The sequence below is a fragment of the Callorhinus ursinus genome, unplaced genomic scaffold, assembly GCF_003265705.2.
Source record: "Callorhinus ursinus isolate GAN/ISIS: 27379988/994484 unplaced genomic scaffold, GSC_fseal_2.0 scaffold2, whole genome shotgun sequence".
NCBI classification, from domain to species: Eukaryota; Metazoa; Chordata; class Mammalia; order Carnivora; family Otariidae; genus Callorhinus; species Callorhinus ursinus.
In genome coordinates, this window is record NW_027397064.1 from 35,982,305 (window position 1) to 36,003,871 (window position 21,567).

General features: G+C 39.8%; 1 protein-coding gene and 2 long non-coding RNA genes across 6 annotated transcripts in view; 1 reads left to right on the forward strand and 2 right to left on the reverse strand.

Moving 5' to 3' along the window:
- Positions 1 to 3,177: 3,177 nt before the first annotated feature.
- Positions 3,178 to 3,550, reverse strand: LOC112836469 (uncharacterized). Its single transcript, XR_003211496.1, has 2 exons — positions 3,472 to 3,550; positions 3,178 to 3,296 (listed from the first exon to the last, which is right to left on the reverse strand). It is a non-coding gene; the product is annotated as an uncharacterized lncRNA (long non-coding RNA).
- A 1,714-nt stretch (positions 3,551 to 5,264) lies between these two features.
- The window catches only part of SF3B1 (splicing factor 3b subunit 1), a 54,008-nt gene continuing 37,705 nt past the window's right edge, over positions 5,265 to 21,567 (forward strand). For all 4 annotated transcript variants that reach the window (XR_012374762.1, XR_012374767.1, XM_025894142.2 and 1 more), the window contains exon 1: positions 5,265 to 5,320. Coding sequence is in view for 2 of the 4 variants with exons in the window: in XM_025894142.2 (XP_025749927.2) it covers positions 5,269 to 5,320 (52 nt within the window). In the remaining 2 variants the exon portion in view is untranslated. The remainder of the gene's footprint in view (positions 5,321 to 21,567) is intronic.
- Positions 6,674 to 21,541, reverse strand: LOC141370601 (uncharacterized). Its single transcript, XR_012374775.1, has 3 exons — positions 21,227 to 21,541; positions 11,585 to 11,666; positions 6,674 to 6,854 (listed from the first exon to the last, which is right to left on the reverse strand). It is a non-coding gene; the product is annotated as an uncharacterized lncRNA (long non-coding RNA).

The following is a 21,567-nucleotide window of genomic DNA, read 5'->3' on the forward strand; positions in this document are numbered from 1 at the left end:
GCTGACGCAAGCTCCCACTGCTTGTAAGGCCTACTGTAAATGCTTTCGTCATCCTACCGGCCAATCAGGGAGCTCAGGGCCTCCCGGACACACCCCACTAGAGGCATGGCCGGCCTCTAGTTCCCGCTGCGCGCTCGGGGGCTTTATACATGAGACTCATGGTGACCGCACTCCCCACCTCCCGTGTTGGAACTCTTCCCCGGATTCGCCAACCGCCACCGTTCTCTTGGGTGCTGTTTGAGGTCGCGAGGCTCGGCACGCGAGCCCAACCCAGGGGTGGAAGGAAGCTCGAGGTTCTGGGCGTTAATTACGTAACTGTCCAAACCAGTGAGTGCTGAGCCGGACCGCCATCGCTACTGGCTGCGAAGTCTGGCGGTCGGACTCTTGCTGTTTAATGATTGTCTAACACGGGACCGGCTGTGCTTACCCCAGGAGATTGTTGCGAGGGTAACATAAGGTCATGTCCTTAGGGAAGAGACTCATTCAATTTGCCTTCTCTTGTGTGGCCAACATTGTAATTGGTGTTTGTGGATAGTGTGGGTTTCCCATAGTCCAGACAAACCAGACAGTTTTGCTTTAATTTACCCATTTCAGGAATCAAGTCATCAAATCCTGACATCCTTTTCTCCGTTTGTTCCCAGGTCCTTATTTAACCTTTGTACGTTTTCTGTAAACTGGATAGCAGTACCACGTACTGAATACAGTTTTGAGGAGTCAATGAGATGGTTGATTAAATATTGCCAACAAATATTGGGCACTTGTTATAGAAAAAAAAATAAAGCAGGGTAATGAGGTGGAGAGGGGTAAAGTAGGGTGCTATTCAGTACAGAGTGGTCAGGTGGGCCTCTGAGGAGGTGATACTGAACAAAGGCCTAAATGAAGTGAGGAATTTATGTATTTGGGGGGGAAAGTAACTTCTGGTGGAATACCAAGTGCAAAGGCCCCAAACAATTTTACCCCGTTTTATGAAGAACAAGGTATTTGAATCACAGTGGGTGAGGAGGAGAGAGGTAGGAAATGGGGTCAGAGGTAGTGAGGACTTTATCATAGTGCCTGGGAGGCCATGGTACTAACTTTGGATTTTATTCTAAGTGTGAAGGGAAGTCATGCAAGTTTAGAGGTCAGAATAGTGACTTGATCTAATTTACATTCACAGAAATATTCTAGCTGCTGTGTGTATGTATGATTATTTGGGGGGGTGATATAAATAATGATATAGGGAATTTGTTATTATTTTTCTATCTTGCTTTGTTCATTGCAGTCATGCTTTATGGAATGAGTTGAAATCACGAGCTACAAAGTTTGTCAAACACTTTTCAATATAACACAGGATGTACTTGTTGAATGAGGTGGTTCTGTAGCTGCATCCAAGCAATTCTGTATTAGATTAACTTCAAATACAGAATCCATGCTCTTCCTGACTTAAATATTTTCAGTAATGTTTTCCTTAAAACACATTTTTATCATATTACTCCCCTGCTCAAAAACCAGTTGTTACCAGTTGTCTAGAAAATACAATGCCACCTCCTACTAAGTTCTATTTCAAACTATTGGTATTGTTAACTAGATGGGCTGTAAAACATAATTTTTCAGTACAATACATGATATGCTTATGTACTTAATATAAGGCCTTTTATTAAATTTGCCAAACATTTTCTCACTCAACTCTTCCAAGACATATGAATTAGAGTTTCCCAATAAAAAACATTTTTTAAAGCAAATAAAAGAATCTTTGTAATAGATGACAGTACATGGTCCTCATCTGACTTCTCAGCAAAGGAAATATTGTCATAAGCTTAAAGGTGATAATAAACTCTGGTTCAGTTTCAGTAGATGACAGTGCTTTCATAAATTGGGGGTTAAAAGGTCTATCAACATAAAAAGATTGGTAGTAAATTAAAACTCAGCAGAGACCTGTGAGAGTCAGTCTCTTAGAGTCCAAACCATGGACTGTCAACTATGCTGTCAAAAATATATTTGACACAATACCACATATTAAATATTCTTGCCAAAATAAGTGAATCTGAATTTGGTCAATCTTATAGATAAGCCAGTTTATACAGGGGAATAGAAGAACAAGTTAAATGACACCAAAGGAAATTCAATCTGCCAAATAATATGGGAAATTTTATAGGACGAATGACCCATTTCTTCAACAAATGTCAAATACAGAAGGAGGAAAGATGGGGCACCTGGGTGGCTCAGCCGATTGTCTGACTCTTGATTTTGGTTCAGGTCATGGTCTTGAGGTCATGGGAAAAAGCCCCGCATTGGGCTATGGGCTGAGCATGGAGCCTGCTTAGGATTCTCTCTCTCCCTCTCTCTTTCTGTCCCTCCCTCCCCCCTGCTTGTGCTCTCTCTCTCAAAAAAAAAAAAAGGAGAAAGGAGGCAGTGGACTGTAGTAGATTCATTTTTTTAAAATAGGGAGAAGGGGAGGGGCAGAGGGAGAGAGAATCTTAAGCAGACTCCACTCCCAGTGCAGAGCCCCACATGGACTCACGACCCTGAGATCATGACCTGAGATGAAATCAAAAGTCTCAGAGGCTTAACAGATGGAGCTACTCAAGTGCCCCTATTTATTTTTCCTTTCAGTATTTTTGATATACAATGTTACATTAGTTTAGGTGTACAACAGTGATTGGATGAGTTTATACATTATGCTATGTTCACCATGAGTATAGCTACCATCCATACTGGTTAGATTTAAAAGATTTAAGAGACATTTTTTTGGATTTTGTTTTGAACAAATAAATATAAAAAGACATATACAAGACTAAGAAATTCAAGTGAAATCTCTACTTCAGTAAAGATTTATACTGAAGCTTTTATAAGTGAAATAAGATGTCTGTGATATGCTTTAAAATGATCCAATGGAGGGTGAAGAAATAGAGTGGATAAAACAAAATTGATCATTTGTTGACAATTATTGATCTGGATGATGGGTAAATGGCAAGTTTATAATAATATATCCTGTTTTAATGGATGTTTGAAATCTTTCTATATATATAATATTTAATATAAGGATGTTGTTAAACAGGGATTACAGAACCATGGTGACAAAAAGTGGATACTGATATAAGAAAGCAGTAGGTACCACTGCATGTCAAGGTTCTGGGTGTTAATTACATAACTGGTGGGTTTGATGATTTGCTGAGAAGACTCATGGGACTCCACCTATAGTTGTACTCACAGCTATAATTTATTACAGCAAAAGGATATAAAGCAAAATGAGTAAAGGGAAAAGGAGCATGTGGGATGTCTGGGGGAAGTGGGTGAAACTTCCAAGGGTCCTTTACCTGTGAAATAAAATCATACAGGACGTGCTTAATTCTTCTGACAATTCTGACCACGTGTGTGAAATGCTGCCAACCAGATAAGCTCATTAGAGACTCAGTGTCCAGGGTTTTTATTGGGGGCTGATCATATAAGAACAGCGAGTCTTAATCAGTTCTGGGTATAGTGAAAACTTACCTGAAATACAGGTCTCTAAATGCCAGCCAAAGGCCAACCTTATAAGCAAGTGTTTCAAAGAATAGCAGGCAGGCCTGACTTTTGTGCACACTCCCCTCCTGCTGAGGGAACAAGGAAGAATTCAGGGTTATCAGAACTTAGAAACAGTCCCAAAATGCTGGGACCCAGATCTCTGAGGGGAGGCCACTGCTTGGCTGGCGCTAGTGCCTAAGAAGCATAAAGGTGACACATCCCCTACTCCCAAGCCCCCCAGAGCTGGGTCCCAGGTATCTGAGGAGGAAGTGTGGGCTGATATTGGTGCATCTGAGGGGGTGCAATGAGGCCCTTTTGATCCAGTCCTTCACACACTAAGAACGTAGGAAACAGGTTTAAAAATAAGTAACTTGCACAAACTAGAAAGCAGCACAGCCAGCACATGAACACCCGTCTTCTGACCTTGCATCAGAACGCTGCTTTGTACTCTATGACTTCTTGAAAGATGAAGCAGCAACTTTGTGATACTAAAATATTAGAACTGTTTTTTAAAACAGCTCAATTAGAGTCAGTCAAAACTCAAAATTTGAGGTAGTGATTCAAACCAGAAATGTGAACAAGAGAAAAGAGGATAATTGACTAGCCAGGAAGGGCCGCAAAGGGTAACAATATAGTTTAGGGGCTCTTCTCAGCTTTCCAGATTCAGACATTTTTAGTTCAGGGCATTCGGAGTTTATCAAGAAAATGGGTCTTCCTAGTTACATAACCAGCCTCATCCAATCCTCGAATTCCCCTTTGGCAACTCCCTGCCACACACTGTGGCTTCTAGTCACAGAATGGCTCCTAGATTCTACAGACACCGTAGTGTTTGTGGCCTAAACGGTCCTCTTTTCCTAGAGGGTCCTCCTTTCTATTCCCGTCTTCCATCTCCTCTACTCCCTTTCATCTGGCTGCTTCCTCCTCCACCGTATGAAACTCATGAAATGTCCCCCCACCCAGAAAAATCTCAGCCTAGGCATTATATATAGCTATTGATAGCATGGTTTGATATTTCTGTACAGTCCTAAAATCCCACAAATATATTTAACTCTTCTAACCACTTTGTATTATAATTGTTTCTATGTCTTTCTCCCAGCATTGGACTATAAAGAAGCTGAAATACTAGGGTTTCTGTGGTATTTCTATAATATATGAAAACAGTAGGCAAAATATTTTACATTAGGATTACCATTTTAAAAATCTGAGACATATCGGGCGCCTGGGTGGCACAGTTGGTTGAGCGACTGCCTTCAGCTCAGGTCATGATCCTGGAGTCCCTGGGATCGAGTCCTGCATCGGGCTCCCTGCTTGGCGGGGAGTCTGCTTCTCCCTCTGACCTTCTTCCCTCTCGTGCTCTCTGTCTCTCATTCTCTCTTTCTCTCAAATAAATAAATAAAATCTTTAAAAAAAAATCTGAGACATATCAAAAAAAAGAAAGAAAAAAAATCTGAGATATGGTTTCAATTCACCTGTCTTCTCTTTTTGGTGTGCAGTGTTATTTCTTTAGTCAGTTTGCATATGTTATGAGTTTCAGATCTTTGAGCCCTTGTGTCCTCCACAAGTAGCACATTTTGTTGAGATTGCTCCTAAAGGTGCTTTTGTTACATTAGCAAATTGTACTGGGACCTGGGATGTGGTTGGTTTAGGCCAGGACACCTGCCCTCACTTGGAGCTGTCAGTTACTCTCTTGATACCTCACTTCATTTTCAATTAAGCATATTTCCTTCTTATATATTTTCCTTTTACTTTCGGGATTATTTTTCTTAACAGAAAAGAAAGAAACAAATGAATTGGAGAGTGCACTTTGTCTTCTGTTATATTGAGCCATCTACCTCAGGTAACAGAACTAGTTTCATTATTCTTGCTTCAAACAAAAGCCTTCATATTTTCCTTAGCATTTTGTCATAAGTGTCAGCTCATTGAGATTTTAGCCTTTCTCACACTATTTTTGTAGGTTTTTGCCACTTTAAAATTTCTTTTACTTTTTTTTCCACTCAAGAAAATCTCACACCCTTTTTATAAGTTATTAAGTTTACAACATGCTAAATATTTTACCCAAATGTGGGAAAACGGCCTGGAGGTGCAAAGCACAATAAAATAATTATATGAAAAGAAAAAGCCAAAAATAACCAGTCAAAACAAAGTTACTGTAGCTGGCAATACTTAAAATTGGTAATTTGTATTATTTATTTATTTTAAAAGATTTTTTAAAAAAATATTTATTTGGGAGAGAGAGCATGAGCGGGGAGGAGGGGCAGAGGGAGAGGGAGAAGCAGGCTCCTGGCTGAGCAGGGAGCCCGATGCGGGACTCAATCCCAGGACCCTGGGATCATGACCTGAGCCGAAGGCAGATGCTAATGGACTGAGCCACCCAGGCATCCCTGTAATTTGCATTTTTTAAAAAAGTTGCATAGCTTAGAAAAAGTTACATAGCTGCAAAGTGATTCATTACTGATTACTGTTTAGCAATTTTAAGTGGAAACAATTTATTTAATAGGTTGCAATTTAGTAGATAATCCTAGATTTAATTACTTATAAAATAATTATATAATTTGATTTACTCTTTGGACTGCATTCTGATATTGTTAAAGCTTTAAGAAATTAACATTTTAACTTTCTTATGTAGAAATCTATTTTCCATTCATGGGGAAAAAATAAAAACGAGATTATGGTCTACATTCAAAGAATGTTTTACTGCTTAATTGCATTTCTTGATTTCACATTTAGGACTTTATAAGAAGTAAATTATGTGGTTTTCAATTTAACAGGAGATGATTGCAGAAACATCATGTCAGGGAAAATAAAGAGATTTCAAATTAAAAAAATGAATCAAAACACAGCGAGTTTCACAGCTTTAGGGAACTTAATAATAAATGAACTTTTAAGTCAGTTAACATTGGCATCTGAATACAAAATATTTATTAGTATTACCTATACAGATGACTATCAGCGGATGTGCAGAATTTTCTAAATCTCCACGTCTTTAAAATGCATGTACTGGGCGCCTGGGTGGCTCAGTTGGTTAAGCGACTGCCTTCGGCTCAGGTCATGATCCTGGAGTCCCAGGATCGAGTCGCGCATTGGGCTCCCTGCTCAGCAGTGAGTCTGCTTCGCCCTCGGACCCTCCCCCCTCTCAAGCTCTCTCTATCTCATTCTCTCTCTCAAATAAATAAATAAAATCTTAAAAAAAAACCCTGCATGTTACTGAGTTCTCTATGATTGTCCATTTCTATATTACTGAATCTTAGAGAACTCAGGTTTCTGACTGAGTATGCCTTCATTTTTGTTGTTGTTTTTCTAGTAACAGATCTTCTTATCCTCTCCCTTTTTCAAGCATCTTCAAAAGACAAGAAAACCTATAAAAGAGGAATCTGGAAAAAGAAAAGAAAAAAAAGAGGAATCTGTTGTTTAATCTGAAGGGTGCTTAGGGCAAGATCTGTTTATCTCAAACCATCAGTGCAGGCTCAATGATATATAAACGAGATGGATATAGATAAGACAGTCATGCTATAATAATGCCCTGCTGCAGTTCTTCAAGGCATATTGCACATTCGCCAGCATCTTTACTCAGTACATCCTTAGATTAGCAGTTCATTATGAAAGGATATCTCAGGAACACCCAATAAGAAAGCAATGCACAGGGCAGGGTATGCGGGAAGGGGAATCAGAGCTTCCACGCTCTCTGAGCGTGCCACTCTCCCTAGGGGCCACATGTTTACCAACCCAGAGGTTTCTGATTCCTTCCTTTCTTTCTTTCTTCCTTCCTTCCTTCCTTCCTTCCTTTCTTTTTCTTTCTTTCTTTCTTTCTTTCTTTCTTTCCTTCTTTCTTTCTTTCTTTCTTTCTTTCTTTCTTTCCTCTTTTATGTAGGACTCCTTTCATCTTTTGGCCTTTTTGTTAAAGTCTAATTTTATCAGGAAGCTCCTTATTTATTCATTATAGCATCTTTATGCTTGAACTCCTTCTTTTTTGGAATAATCTAATTATTATAGTGTGTAATTTTTGCCAACACCCACCTTCTTAAACAGTCTTCTCTTTAAGAATCTCTGGTGTAATAATTAGAAAATATGTATACTGAATGTGCTTGTATATACATAACATTAATCAGTGAATACATAAAACACTCAACCTTTGAGCAATAAGACAGGTGAGGAAAGGTTTTTACTTTTCATTTAATATCTTTGGGGAGATACTTTGTAAAAATATTTTATTTATTTATTTGAGAGAGAGAGTGAGCAAGAGAGAGCACATGAGCAGGGGCAGAGGGAAAGGGAGAAGCAGACTCCCCTAATGAGCAGGGAGCCTGATGCAGGGCTCCATCTCAGGACCCCGCGATCATGACCTAAGCCACAGGCAGCTGCTTAACCAACTGAGCCACCCGCGTGCCCCTAGTTTTTTTTTTTTTTTTAAGATTTTGTTTACTCATTTGACAGCATGAGCAGGGAAGAGGGGCAGATGGAGAGAAAGGGGGAGAAACAGGTTCCCCACTGAGCACAGAGCCCAAATTGAGACCTGATCCCAGGACCCTGGGATCATGACCTGAGCCGAAGTCAGATTCGTAACTCACTGAGCCACCCAGGTGCCCCTGGGAGTGTGTGTGTGGGGGGATACTTTTGAATAATTTGTAACATACTTTTTTTGGAAACAAAACTAAATTACCAATGACATTGGATTTGTCAACAGTTTGTTGAATAGGACACCAAATGCACAAACAACAAAAGAAAAAAAATGGACTTCATCAAAATTAAAAAGTTTGTGCATCAAAGGATACTGTCAACCAAGTAAGAAGTCAACCCTTAGTGGATTAGAAAAACTCCCGTGTGTATCCTTTACTACTCACACAAAACACTTCACTTCTGGTTACCAAATGTATGAAAGTTTTTCCCACACCAAGTAATTCTGGGCAATACCAGCTAGGTGTTATTACCATTTAGCTCAATTCCTACACTATCTCTACCTGGAGATAGTATCAGATCCCACAGGTTAAGGGCTTAGTCCCACAAAACTGTTCCCATCGCATTTCAGATGCCAATTGCAAGTAGTACATCCCCGGGTTACCCACAACTTATTTGGCTAGAAATCAGAGGTTCCTACAACCCTCTCGAGTTTGAGGTTCACCAGTTTATATTAAAGGTTATGATAAAGGATACAGATGAACAGCCAGATGAAGAGATACATAAGGCAAGGTCTAGGAGTGTCCCAAGTGCAGGAGCTTCTGTCGTGTGGAGCTGGGGTGTGTTACCCTCTCAGTGTGGATGTGTTCCCTAGCCTGGAAACTCTCTGAACCCTGTACTTGTTGGGATTTGATGGAGTTTCCTCACACAGGCATGATCAATTATTAACTCTATTTCTGGCCCCTCTCCCTCTTCGGACAAGTTGGAGGAGTAGGGCTGAAAATTCCAAGCTTCTAATCATGGCTTGGTTTTTCTGGTGACAATGGAAAAAAGATGCTCATATCGCTCTTATCACTTAGGAATCCTCAAGGGTTTTAGGAGCCATGTGTCAGGGACAGGATCAAAGACCAAATATTAGAACAAGAGATATTCCTGGTGCTCTTATCACTTAGGAATTTACAAGGATTTTAGGAGATCTGTGCTAGGAACTTGAGGCACAGACCAATGTATAAATTTTCTATTATCTCACATATAGAATGGGAGAAGATATTTGCAAATCATATATCTGATAAGGAATTAAGATCCAGAACATTTAAGAATTCCTGGAATTTAACAAGACAAACATAACCCACCTAAATTTAAAAATGGGCAAGGGTGGGGGGACGCCTGGCCAGCTCAGTCGGTAGAGCATGTGACTCTTGATCTCCAGGTCATGAGTTTGGGCCCCACGCTGGGCATAGAGATTACTTTAAAAAAATAAAATAAACATTAGAAAATGGGCAAAGACTTGGATAGACATTTCTCTAAAAGATGTACTAATGGCCAATAGGTATATGAAAAGATGCTCAACATCCTTAGCCAATAGGGAAATGCAAATCAAAATTATAATGAAATACCACTTCATACCTACTAGGATGGCTATGAAAAATGATACACACAGAAAATAAGTGCTGATGAGGATGTGGAGAAATTGGATTCCTCATACATTACTAATGGGAATGTAAAATGGCTTAGCTGCCGTGTAAAACAGTTTGTTGGTTCCTTATCATATTACTCAGCAATCCAACTTCTAGGTATAGATATGTCCAAAAGAATTATTTAAAGCAAAGACTCAAACAGATATTTATATGCCTGTTGTTCATTGCAGCATTATTCACAATATCCAATCAGTGGAATTGACCTAAGTGCTCATCAGTGGATGAACAGATAAACAAAATGTGGTATATACATACAATACAGAATTACTCAGCCTTAAACAAGAATGAAGTTCTGATATATGCTACAACTTGGATGAACCTTGAAAATATTGTGCTAAGTCAAATAAGCCAGACACAAAAGGACAAATATTGTACAATTCCACTTATATGAAGTGTCTTGAAAAAGCCAATTCATAAAGACAGGAAGGTTAGACATTACCAGGAGCTGGGGAGAAGGGGTAATTGTTGCTTAATGCTTACAGAGTTTGTTTGAGGTGATAAAAAAGTTTGGATATAGTTAGTTGTGATAGTTGCACAACAGTTTGTACTTAGTGTCCCTGAATTGCATACATTAAAATGGTTCAAATGGTAGTTATATATATTTTACTACCAACATAAGTAAATAAAAGAATGCCTGCCAGATATGGCCCATGGACCAGAGTTTGCTGTTCCTTCTATAGGAGATCGTGACCTTAGTGGGCCACTTAACCCTTTATCACTCACCTGAGGATCCATGGGACCATTCATGTTGACAGCCTAATAGCAAGATATCCCTACTTGTTACCCGTGCTCAGTGTCTGAGTTAAAAGCCCCTCTAGTAATCATCTCTCCTATATCCTCATTATACACCTCAGTGCTCCTTCTCAGCTGGTTTTCTCTCTTAAACTTTTCCATTATGCCTTCTGGAAACTGTAATCTGTGATTCATAAGCTTCCCTTCTCAATACATCTTTTATTACAAGCACCTTTTCTTTCATTTCTTTTATATTTCAGTTAGGGTATTTTATTGATATTTTTCAAAATTATCTGTGTGATCAGGCCATACTGGCTATGATTTTTATTTCAGGAGAGTATAGAAGGTGTTGTATAGGGTTGAGAACAATGGTCTTAACTGCATCTTGGCTTCACTGTGAAGCATTCCTGTACTTTCTCTCTCATATGGAGGCTGCTTATTTTTTTCTCACCCATAGGCACATTTTATCTAAAAGTGGAGGTGGGTGACAGACCACATATATTGTTGAACACTCGGATACATTTATTTCTTTTTCTGACCATGTTATACTGGAGATCTGTCTGTCTTCTCCCAGAATTCAGATGTAGATGAGAAAAGAGGCTTTGATAGGCAGTGTTTCTCAATGCATGGTAGTAGGCCACCTGTAAAGAATTATCAGCTCTTGGGCTCCACCTCAAATCTACTACATCACTCTGAAGTTTGGGTTCACAACCAACACTTTTGAGAACTTTCTCGAGGAAGGAGGGGGAGTTGGTTAAGCCTCTGCCTTGGGCTCAGGTCATGATCTCGAGGTCCTGGGACTGAACCCTGCATTGGGCTCCCTGCTCGGCGGGGAGTCCGCTTCTCCCTCTCCCTCTGTCTCCCGCTCAACATCCCCAAGCCCCGGCTCATGCTCTCTCTCTCTCAAATGAATAAAATATTTAAAAAAAAAAAGCTTCTCAGAGGATTTGAGTGGTTAGAATTTGAGATTCAGCGCATTAGTCGGAGAGAAAGGAGGTTTCAGAACTGAGCACATGCATGTGCCCCCTGCCTCTGCTAACTTCCACACATGGAGACCCCTGGAGAAGCATAACCATTGATAAGTTGCCATGAATTAGAAAAAGAGGCTTTATTAAAAGTTATTTTAAATTAGTCACCATTCCAAGAAAGAAAAAATGAGAATTTTGGAAGGGGAATTTGCTCACCCACATACTATCTATGTACTACACATGTACTTCAAGAGAATAGGACCATTGTGTCTCTCACTCCTCCCTACTGCTTTCAGACCATTATTTACCCACCTTTTGGTGAAAGCTGAAAATTCTTTGAAGCTCATATCCTTAGGGGATAGTGTTATCCTCTGTCTGGCTGCGTCAATGTCGTCTGATGGAAGACAATTTTATACATTGTAGTGGACGTTATGGTGGGCTACCCAGTTTCCTTCCTTTCTTCCCTCATAACTGGAACCGTTGAGAATTCTGTCTGTGGCAGCTCTCTGATGCATCCCTCTCTGGGTTTTGCTTGTAGTTAAAAGAGAGCTGCTTCTCCCAAGGTCATGCCCTCTTCCTGGGAAAATTCACAACCCAAATCTTATTGATATGGGAGTATAAAGCCCAACTCCCTTGCCTCAATTTGGGACAACTCTGAAGGGCCATCTCATCTCCAAAGCTCCCTATAGGGAACCCAACCTGTGATCCAAGAAAGCAGACTCTAAAATAAGACTTTTAGATCTGAATCACTTGCAGTCTGGCTTGCAATGAGGACCCTCTCACTGGTGATAAGCACAAATAGATTCTACTGAGATATTGGGGGAAAGCCACGGAAAGGTTGAGAGTGATTGGTCACTTATTAAATGTTAAGTGTAAAAGCTGGAGGGCATTCTTGGTAGTATATAAAGAGTCTCATTGGTTGCAGGTAGAGAACATAAAAAAGCTGATTGTCAAGCTTAGGTCTTAAGAGCAGCAGATCTCCAAAAGTGGACAGAATTTTCAGCCTCAGCATTTCTCTTACACAAAGTGAGGGCCCTGATTGGGAAGGATTGCAATCCTAAGAAATAGGACAAGGACATCTGGGTAAGTGCACTCAAGAATCTTGAAATCTTAGATTTCCCTGAATCCTCTAGACTTACAGAAGTGGCCTAATTGTCCCTGTTAAAAAGCTAGTACTCCTTCTTTGCTTGAAGAACATACAGAGACCTCTGACTTATAAAACAACAGGTGTCCTGCTCGGGAATTTTCCTTATGTTCCCTCCTGAACACCAGACCAATAACTGGGTCCCACCTAGCCAGGAAACAGTTGGACCTGCTAAGGGAGGAAAGGGACACCTCAAAGGAGCTGAAGGACTGAGCCAGGAATGGCAGGACTACTGTGGAAGTTGGTGGAAGAAGGGATGATCAAAAGAGTCAATAAGTGGCTGTGTTAGAATAGATATTCAATGTGAAGGCCAAAAAACTTAGCAGTTTTTTTTTAGCTTTGTTTCCTAAAGCAATAAGGAATGTGAGAGAGGCACCAGCATCACTGAACAGGACTGAGACTAGGGTGAAGTGAATAAAGTACTTGCCTCAGGTGCAAAATTTAAGAAGGTACCAAAAAGCACAGTAACCAATATAATCTTTTAACATATTTTTAAAAATCAAAATTAATGGAGAAAAATTCATATGAACAAGATATCAAAATCTTAAATAAAGACAGGATCAACATTACTGATTTTTCCTTTTGCCCCAGACTCCAATATGGCCCAGGGAAAGCACTGTTAGTCATGGTGGCTGTCCTTTATAGGCCTCAGGTGATAGTAGCCAATAAAGTTACACAGCTGAGCTCCATGATAGCAATGGGGATGACGGGATCCCAAAATAGAGGCCAAGTGGTGATGCTTAACCATCAGAAGCAAGGTGGGCACAATTATAATTAGCACAGGGTTGGAATGGCTGCCTTGGGGGTCCTGACCTGCAGAGCGATATTTAGATGGTTAATACAGTAGGATTTCCGTAGAGGCAAATTGACGGGCAGCATACAAGGGTGTTGTTCAATCTATTAGAACCAGGAGAAATCAAGGATGGATGTTCAGGAGGCTGAAGGCAGCTATTCCAGTTAGGGAAAAAAAAAGGTGATTCTCTAGTTTTCAGACCTGAGCTAGTTTTCAAACTTAGAATGATTTGATTTTAGACCATTTGATTAAAAGAGAAGCTAGGTCCTCAGGAAAGACTATGTAACACCAAAGTATGTGTTAATGAATCCCCTAGTACTTTTCCAAAGGCACCTATCATTTGCTCTGGTAACTATACATTAGGAAAAGTGGAATAATCTAACATTTTGAGGGCCATGGACAGAGTCCAAGTTGACCTTGATACCCAAAGTGTCATGGTGTCTGTTAGATTGGTGGTAGATTGGGTCACAGATAGAGTCCTGGCCCAGGTCTGGCTCATAGTGTCAAGTGTCATTTTCCAAGTTCCTAAATGTGTAAATGTAATGAACATACTTAGAAGTTGGCCAAACCTCCATATAGGTTCCATAGCCCGTAGAATAAGAACATATGGGGAAGGCTACTGAATAGCTCCCCCTACACCCTGCCAAGATAGTAAATAAAAAACATTATTATATTCTAGGAAATATGGCAGAGATTAGTGCCTTAAAGACCTAAAGCATGCAAGGATAGTGGTCCACATTATATTTACACTTAAGTCAGGCCCTTACAAAGCCTACACATATCCTGGAGGATGACAGTGAATTATCACATTCAACAAAGTAGTATCCTCAATTGAAGTTGTAGATACCAAACGTGGTATCTAGAGCAGATTAACAGATTAACATGACCTCATGTACATAGTAGGCCAGTATTGATATGATGAAAGAATTGTTTTCTGGAGTACCTGGGTGGCTCAGTCAGTTGAGTGTCTGACTCTTGGTTTCGGCTCTGGTCATGATCTCATGAGTTGTAGGATCGAGCCCCACATCAGGCTTTGCACTCAGTGGGGAGTGTGCTTGAAGATTTCCTCCCTCTACTCCTCCTCCACACTCGCTCTCTCTTAAATAAATAAATAAATAAATAAATAAATAAATAAATAAATCTTAAAAAAGAATTGTTTTCCATCCCTAATAATACAGAGGATTTAAAACAGTGTGCATTCTCCTGGGTTGGACATTAGTGTACGTTTTACGTTTTACCCCTGGATTATGTTAACTCCCCTATAATATAGTCTATCAAAATAACTCTATCATAATATGGTCTTTTTTAAAAAATTTTATTTATGTAACAGAGAGAGAGAGAGAGAGAGAGAGCACGAGCCAGGGGGAGTAGCAAAGGGAGAAAGAGAAGCAGACTCCCTGCTGAGCAGGAAACCTGATGTGGGGCTTGATCCCAGGACCTCAGGATCATGACCTGAGCCGAAGGCAGATGTTTGACTGAGCCACCCAGGTGCTCCAACTCTATCATAATATTATCTTAAGCAATATGGACAGCTGGACATACAGCACATTATATTAGTCCACTATATTGATGCATTGTGTTAATCTTGTTAATAAGACTAGATGACCAGGAAATGGTATTTGGAGGCCTTAGAAATATACTCCAGAAGGTGGGAGATAAACCCATAGAAAATAAAGAGTCTGCTCCATTAGTGATATTTTTAAGGCAGGATTTCTCAACTGTGGCATTATTGACAACCTGTGCCAGAAAATTTCTAGTTTTGGGGAGCTGTGCAATATAGGATGTTGTGCAGTATCCCTGACCTCTAGATGCCAGTAATTTCTCCCTTTAAGTTGCTCTAGGTGTTACAGTCCAGTTTAGGGAGACAGACACACAGAAACAGTGGTAATACAAAGTTATTACTTAGAGGTCTGTGGCATTTCAGGAGCATGGCAAAGCATGCAATCTAAATCTCACTCCTAGGGTGAGATTCCTGGGTGGAGTGACACTGGGCCAGTCTGACAGGATGAGGAGAAGTTGGCCAAGTGAAAGGGTAGAGGAAATGGGAGTGGAAATAGGAAGGAGGACCTCTAGGCAGAGGATAGAGTTGTGACAACCAAAAATGTCTCTAGACTTTGCCAGGTATCCCTAGGAGACAAAATCATTTCCAGCTGATAACTACTGTTTTAGGGGAATAGTGGCTTGGGGCATGCCTGGACATCCCCTCCAAAGTAAAGGACAAACTAATGCATCTTGTATCCCTACCACTAAGAAGGAAGCACTATGCTTAGTAGGTCTCTTTGGGTTCTGGGTGCCATCAAAAATTGCTGGCTTTGTACTGTAGGTTTTGTCACTGTTATTGCCAACTTGTTGACTCTGGTACCTGCTGACAAAAGAGCACCTGTCATTGACCAAGGACCCTAGTCTGCCCAATATTCCTTACCCTCCTTCATAAATCCTACTATTTCTCTGATTCTTACATACCACCTTCCTCTACCTCCTACCAATTTCTTAATTCAGCTAGTGACAACAGTTAGCCTAAGGTGAATCATTAATGACAATGTTTCTGCTTTTTCTCCATGTACATCTATCATGGAGAATCCAGTAGCAAAATTTATGTGGCTGCTCCCCCTGTATTAGCTAACAGAGGCAGTATAGAGGAGGAAAGTTTGGAAGATATCTTCATTCAACATTCATTCATTCATTTATTCAACAATGTAGTAGTACTGCAGGTACCCGTGGTACCATCTTGTCTCATGCCACCCCTTATGTCACTCTGGACACATACAGACCTCAAGCTCATTCCCACCTTGGCACATTTGCACTTACTATGTCTGGAATACTCTTCTCCCCAATCCTCATTCCCTTTCTGTTCATATTATCCTTCCATCCTGCCCCCTCTCCCCTTATTCTGCTTTTTCGTCATAGTATTTGATAGTACCTGAAATTACACACACACACACACACACACACACACATTCTTAATCTCTCTCCCTCAAAGAATCCAAACTCCACGAGGACAGTGTCTTGTTCACCACTGTATTCCCAGAATCTAAAATAATGTTTGGTAATTCTACTACTGGGTACTTACCCAAAGAGTACGAAAACACTAATTCTAAAAAGTATATGCACCTCTATGTTCACTGCAGCATTATTTACAATAGCCAAAATATGGAAGCAACCCAAGTGTCCATCAATAGATGAATGGATTAAAAAAGTAGATCAATGGATAAAGATGTGTTGTATATATACAATGGAATATTACTCAGCCGTAAAAAGAACGAAATATTGCCATTTGGAACAACATGAATGGATCTAGAGGGTATAATGCTAAGTGAAATAAGTCAGTCAGAAAAAGACAAATGCCATATTTCATTCATATGTGGAATTTAAGAAACAAATGAACAAAGAAAAAAATATGAACGAAAAACCCCCAGACTCTTAAATATAGAGAACAAACTGGTGGTTACCAGAGGTGAGGTGGGTGGGTGATGGGTGAAATAGGTGAAGGGGATTAAGGGTACGCTTATCATGATGAGCACTGAGTAATGTATAGATTGTTGAATCAGTGCACTGAAACTAATATAACACTATACGTTAATTATACTGGAATAAAAAAAGAATAAGTGATAGCTAAATCACAAGTTATAGAAGATTGTAACTAGGATGATTCTGTTTACATAAGTGTTTAAAAAACAAGCAAAATCAAACAACATACTTGATGATTACATACATATGTAGTAAAAGTATAAAGAAGTACAAGGGAATAATTAACACAAAATTCAAAACAGTGGATATTTCAAGTATGACTGATAGAGCTATAATTGAGGCAAGGCATAATGGAATCAGCACACAAAAGACTGATCTTACGTAGCAGCTGCATGGGAAATTGTAATGTATATACTCTTTGTGTATACAATGTGCTCTGTAATTAAACTTAAAAAATAATGTCTGGTATACAATAGGTCCCCATTAAATATTAATAGGTCCTCAATAAATATTTTTTGAATGAATGAATGGTGAAATTTACCTTTGGCATTTATTTTTTTTTAAGATTTTTTTATTCATTTGAGAGAGACAGAGCGAGAGCACGGGCAGGGGGAGGGTCAGAGGGAGAGGGAGAAGCAGACTCCCCACTCAGCAGGGTGCCCGATGTGGGCCTCAATCCCAGGACTTTGGGACCTGAGCCAAAGGCGGACGCTTAACCAACTGAGCCAGCCAGGTGCCCCTGCCTTTGGCACTTATATCAATCAGGTTTTAACTGAAGAAACAGACCACCAGGAGATACATATTAAGAGATTTATTGCAGGGAATTGCTTTATGCAGTTGTGGACACTGGCTAAGAAAGTCCAAAATCTAAAGGGCAGACCATCAGTAGGGACAGGGTGGAATTCTCCAGCACAGGATGAAGTTGCTATCCACAGGTAGAATCTCTTCTGCATCAGAGAAGCCTAAATTCTGCTGTTAAGGTATTTCAACTGATTGAATTAGATCTACCCAGCAGCTAATCTAGGACAATCTCTTTTAGAGTCAATTATTGTGGACTTAAAGCACATCTACAAATACCTAGGTTGGTATTTGTTTGAAAACTAGGGATTGTAGCTTAGCCAAGTTGACACATTAGAAGACATCACAGCATTCCAGACACCTAATACTTCTTTCTGTGCCACAATCCCTTAGTTGTCTGGGACACGTACTCAGACTTGATTTATATGTGCTTTAAATCTCCATATTTCACCATTATGAATCAAAGAGAGCTCTTAGTTGACTTTTAACTAGAAAAAGAAGCTAGTTAATGAATTCACACTAAGATGTTAATATACTGCTGTTCTGTTCTAGTTAGGACTGGAATAGTTGGAAGAAAGAGAAATCTACCCAAGTTAGTTCAAGAAAAGCAGTACTATTTATTTATTTTTTAAAAGATATTATTTATTTGAGAGAGAGAGAGAGAAAGCAGGAGCAGGAGGGGAGGGTAGAGGGAGAAGCAGACTCCCCGCTAGGCAGGGAGCCCGAATCAGGACTTGATCCCAGGACCCTGGGATCATGACATGAGCCAAAGGCAGATGCTTAACCGACTGAGCCACCCAGGCACCTGAAAAGCAGTACAATTTAAAGAATGGGTCGCTAGAAGGTTAGGGCTGGAGATAGTTCTGGATTTAGGGTAGCTGTGGGGACTTGAGGAGCAGGAATTTGTGATCCCTCAGTCTCATGTCATTAAAGTGACATTTTTCTTTGATTCTTTCTGTTTCAATAGCAACCGACAAGTTCCTTTCATACTTCCAGTTCAAATTTCCAAGAGAAGGAATCTTGGCTTAGCCAAAAACTTATATTTCTATGGGCAGAAATGTCCTGTGTTCCAGACCAGGTTCTAGGTAGCTGACCAAGTGCCTATCTCTTCCAGGAGAACAACCCAGTGCTGTTTCCCTGAGCAGAGAGTTTGGTCAGGTAGGTTGAAGCTAGAAGGGAAAGTCAGGCATGACAGGCACACTGACTGACATATTTAGAACGTTGTCTCAAGGTTATCTTTTATTTAACTGAGTAATGCATTAAATTTTCAGAAATAAGATTCTGTAGTTTTAGAACTTAAGGCATAACTGAAAGGAAGACAGAAAGTTTTGGATTTTTGGCCTTGGGTAGGTAGAGTCTGATATTCCTTTGATATAGGAGGCTTCTAGGAAACATTACACATCAAGATTGTGGGCCATTAATCCATAACAGTCCTTTTTTTACCTCAGAAAAGATGGGCTTGTGGGCACCTGGGTGGCTCAGTCGGTTAAGCATCTGCCTTCGGCTCCGGTCATGATCCCAGCATCTTGAGATGGAGCCCCACATTGGGCTCCCTGCTCAGGGGGGAGTCTGCTTCTCCCTCCTCCTGCTCTTGTGCTCTTGTTTTCTCTCTCCCTCTCAAATAAATAAATAAATAAATAAATAAATAAATAAATAAATAAAATCTAAAAAAAAAGAAGAAATGATGGGCTTGATAAAACTGTCAGTGGTTTTCCTATAGCACAGAACTTTAAGGCCTATTTTATAGTTTCATCTCCAAAGGTGATTTGAGCAAGTTACAGCTAGCATTTAACAATCTGCAAAATTATTATATCTTGTTTTTTGTCCAGAAAAATTATGTATGCTTGCTACTTGGCAATATTTTTTTGAGACTCAGAAAAGCCAGCCTCCAAGTACCCCTGATAAGAAAAGGAATGGGGGGGCGCCTGGGTGGCTCAGTCGGTTAAGTGGCTGCCTTTGGCTCAGGTCATGATCCCAGGGTCCTGGGATTGAGTCCCACGTCGGGCTCCTTGCTCAGCAGGGAGCCCGCTTCTCCCCTGCCTGCTGTTCCCCCTGCTTGTGCTTGCTCTCTCTCTTTCTCTCTCTCTGTCAAATAAATAAATAAAATCTTAAAAAAAAAAAAAAAAAGGAATGGGGATGCTTGGCTGGCTCAGTCAGTACAGCATGTGACTCTTGACCTCAGGGTCATGAGTTCAAGCCCCACATTGGGTGTAGAGCTTATTTGAAAAGAAAAGGAAGGAATTTTCCTTTTAATTGGGTTATATCACTCAAAATTGTCTAGGTTATAAAAAGAACAGATCACCTTTTCTAATTTTTGAAACAAAAAACTTCACCAGAAAAGGGCAGGAGATGTATTTTAAGTGGTATCTGAACATTATTTATTAATATTGAAAGTGGAAAGTAAAAGGTACTTATTGAAAAACCCTTGTTACTTATTGTCTGAAAATCCAAGTCATTGTTTTATTAAAGACAAATTAGCCTTTAGAAGAAGACTAAAAGAAGGAAATCTCCATTGATCTTTGGCAAATTTTTTCATATCTCATTATCCCATATATGTCTTTGCCCTACAAAAGTTAACTTAATACCTAGTAACCTAGAGAAACACAAAGGACATGCTTTGCACATGCTTTGCACATGCTTTTCATTTCATTTTTTTTTTTTTAGTTTATTTTTAGAAATCTCTACACCCAATGTGGGGCTCAAACTTATGACCCTGAGATCAAGAGTTGCATACTCTTCCAACTGAGCCGACCAGGCACTCCATCTTTAATACATTCTTTTTTTGTGTGTTTATAAAAATATGTGCTCATAGCAGATGCTTAACCGACTGAGCCACCCAGGCGCCCCATGGATGGATTTTTTTTATATTGTTGATTCTTGGTGGATAATAACACCCTTCTGTAATTCCTTATTTCCCATTCATCCTTTTTTCCTTTCATTATTTTAAAATATGCTATTTTGTATACCTAAAAGAATATATGTAATCTATGTGTAGGTTATAAACCATGTAAGGAATATCTGTGGGCCCTCTGCTAATCCAGGAACTAGAGTTTACCAATAATTTGTATAATAATCTACATGTTCTTCTCTCTCATCCCCTTCCTCCCCCAACTATTGTTTAACCTAAATTAAAAATTGAAAATTTTATCCCATCAAATTGATTTTTTTCATTGATGCTAATATTTTTGTTACTGAAGTTTCTAAGTATTTGTGTTGTGACTCTACCACACAGCCAGATGAACTGTTTCCTTTGTGATAGCTCTAACCTTAATCCTGTTTAATCTGTTTTCCTAGGCTGCTTCCTGTACCAACTTACCTTCTAAGTTATGTTCTTTTTCATTTCTAAAGTCCAAGGCCAGGGTGACAGTTCAAAATTACCCTAGTGTAATTGATGCATAGAAAAAAAAAAGACAGCCATATTCGGACCTTTTTACAAATTCCTGATTTAAGAATGACATTAGGATTGAGAGGCATTTCATCAGTGTTAATGCTGACGATCAGTGGTTTTCTAAGAACCTATAAAGCTAAAAGGCTTTAAAAGGGTGGCAAAGCTCCTCCTGTTTAATAACTTATATTAAATTATATATATATATATATAAAAAATCCCGCCTTAGTTTTTCTCTCATTTCTTAAATGGGATTAGCAACAACTTGTCCACTTTACTGGTTGTGAGGTGCAACAGTCTTTGGAAATAACGTTGTAAACAAAACTCCTACCCAAATGGTAATTATTAAAAAGAAAGAAAAATGACCTTGAATTTCTGTGCGAAGGATGTGACTGTTATATGACTGTTTCCACAACTAACCACCGGAACAGCTGAGACAGACGCTAAGGAAAGCTTTCCGTCGGGCACCAAGACACCTTCCGGTCGATTTGGGAAAAGGGAATTGACGGTCTGAGGTTTCTTCCAGCCGTGAAACCCGTAGTGTTTCTTACAGTAACTATTAACTGTCCTCGCACAATCCACTTTCCTCCAGGGCAAAATTACTCACTTTAAAGGCACCAATTTTTGCCTAGGCCTTTTTTCGTGCCACCACGAAAACCGCCTCCGGGCCCAGTCCTGGCTCCACCCCCCCCCCCACAATGCATCTC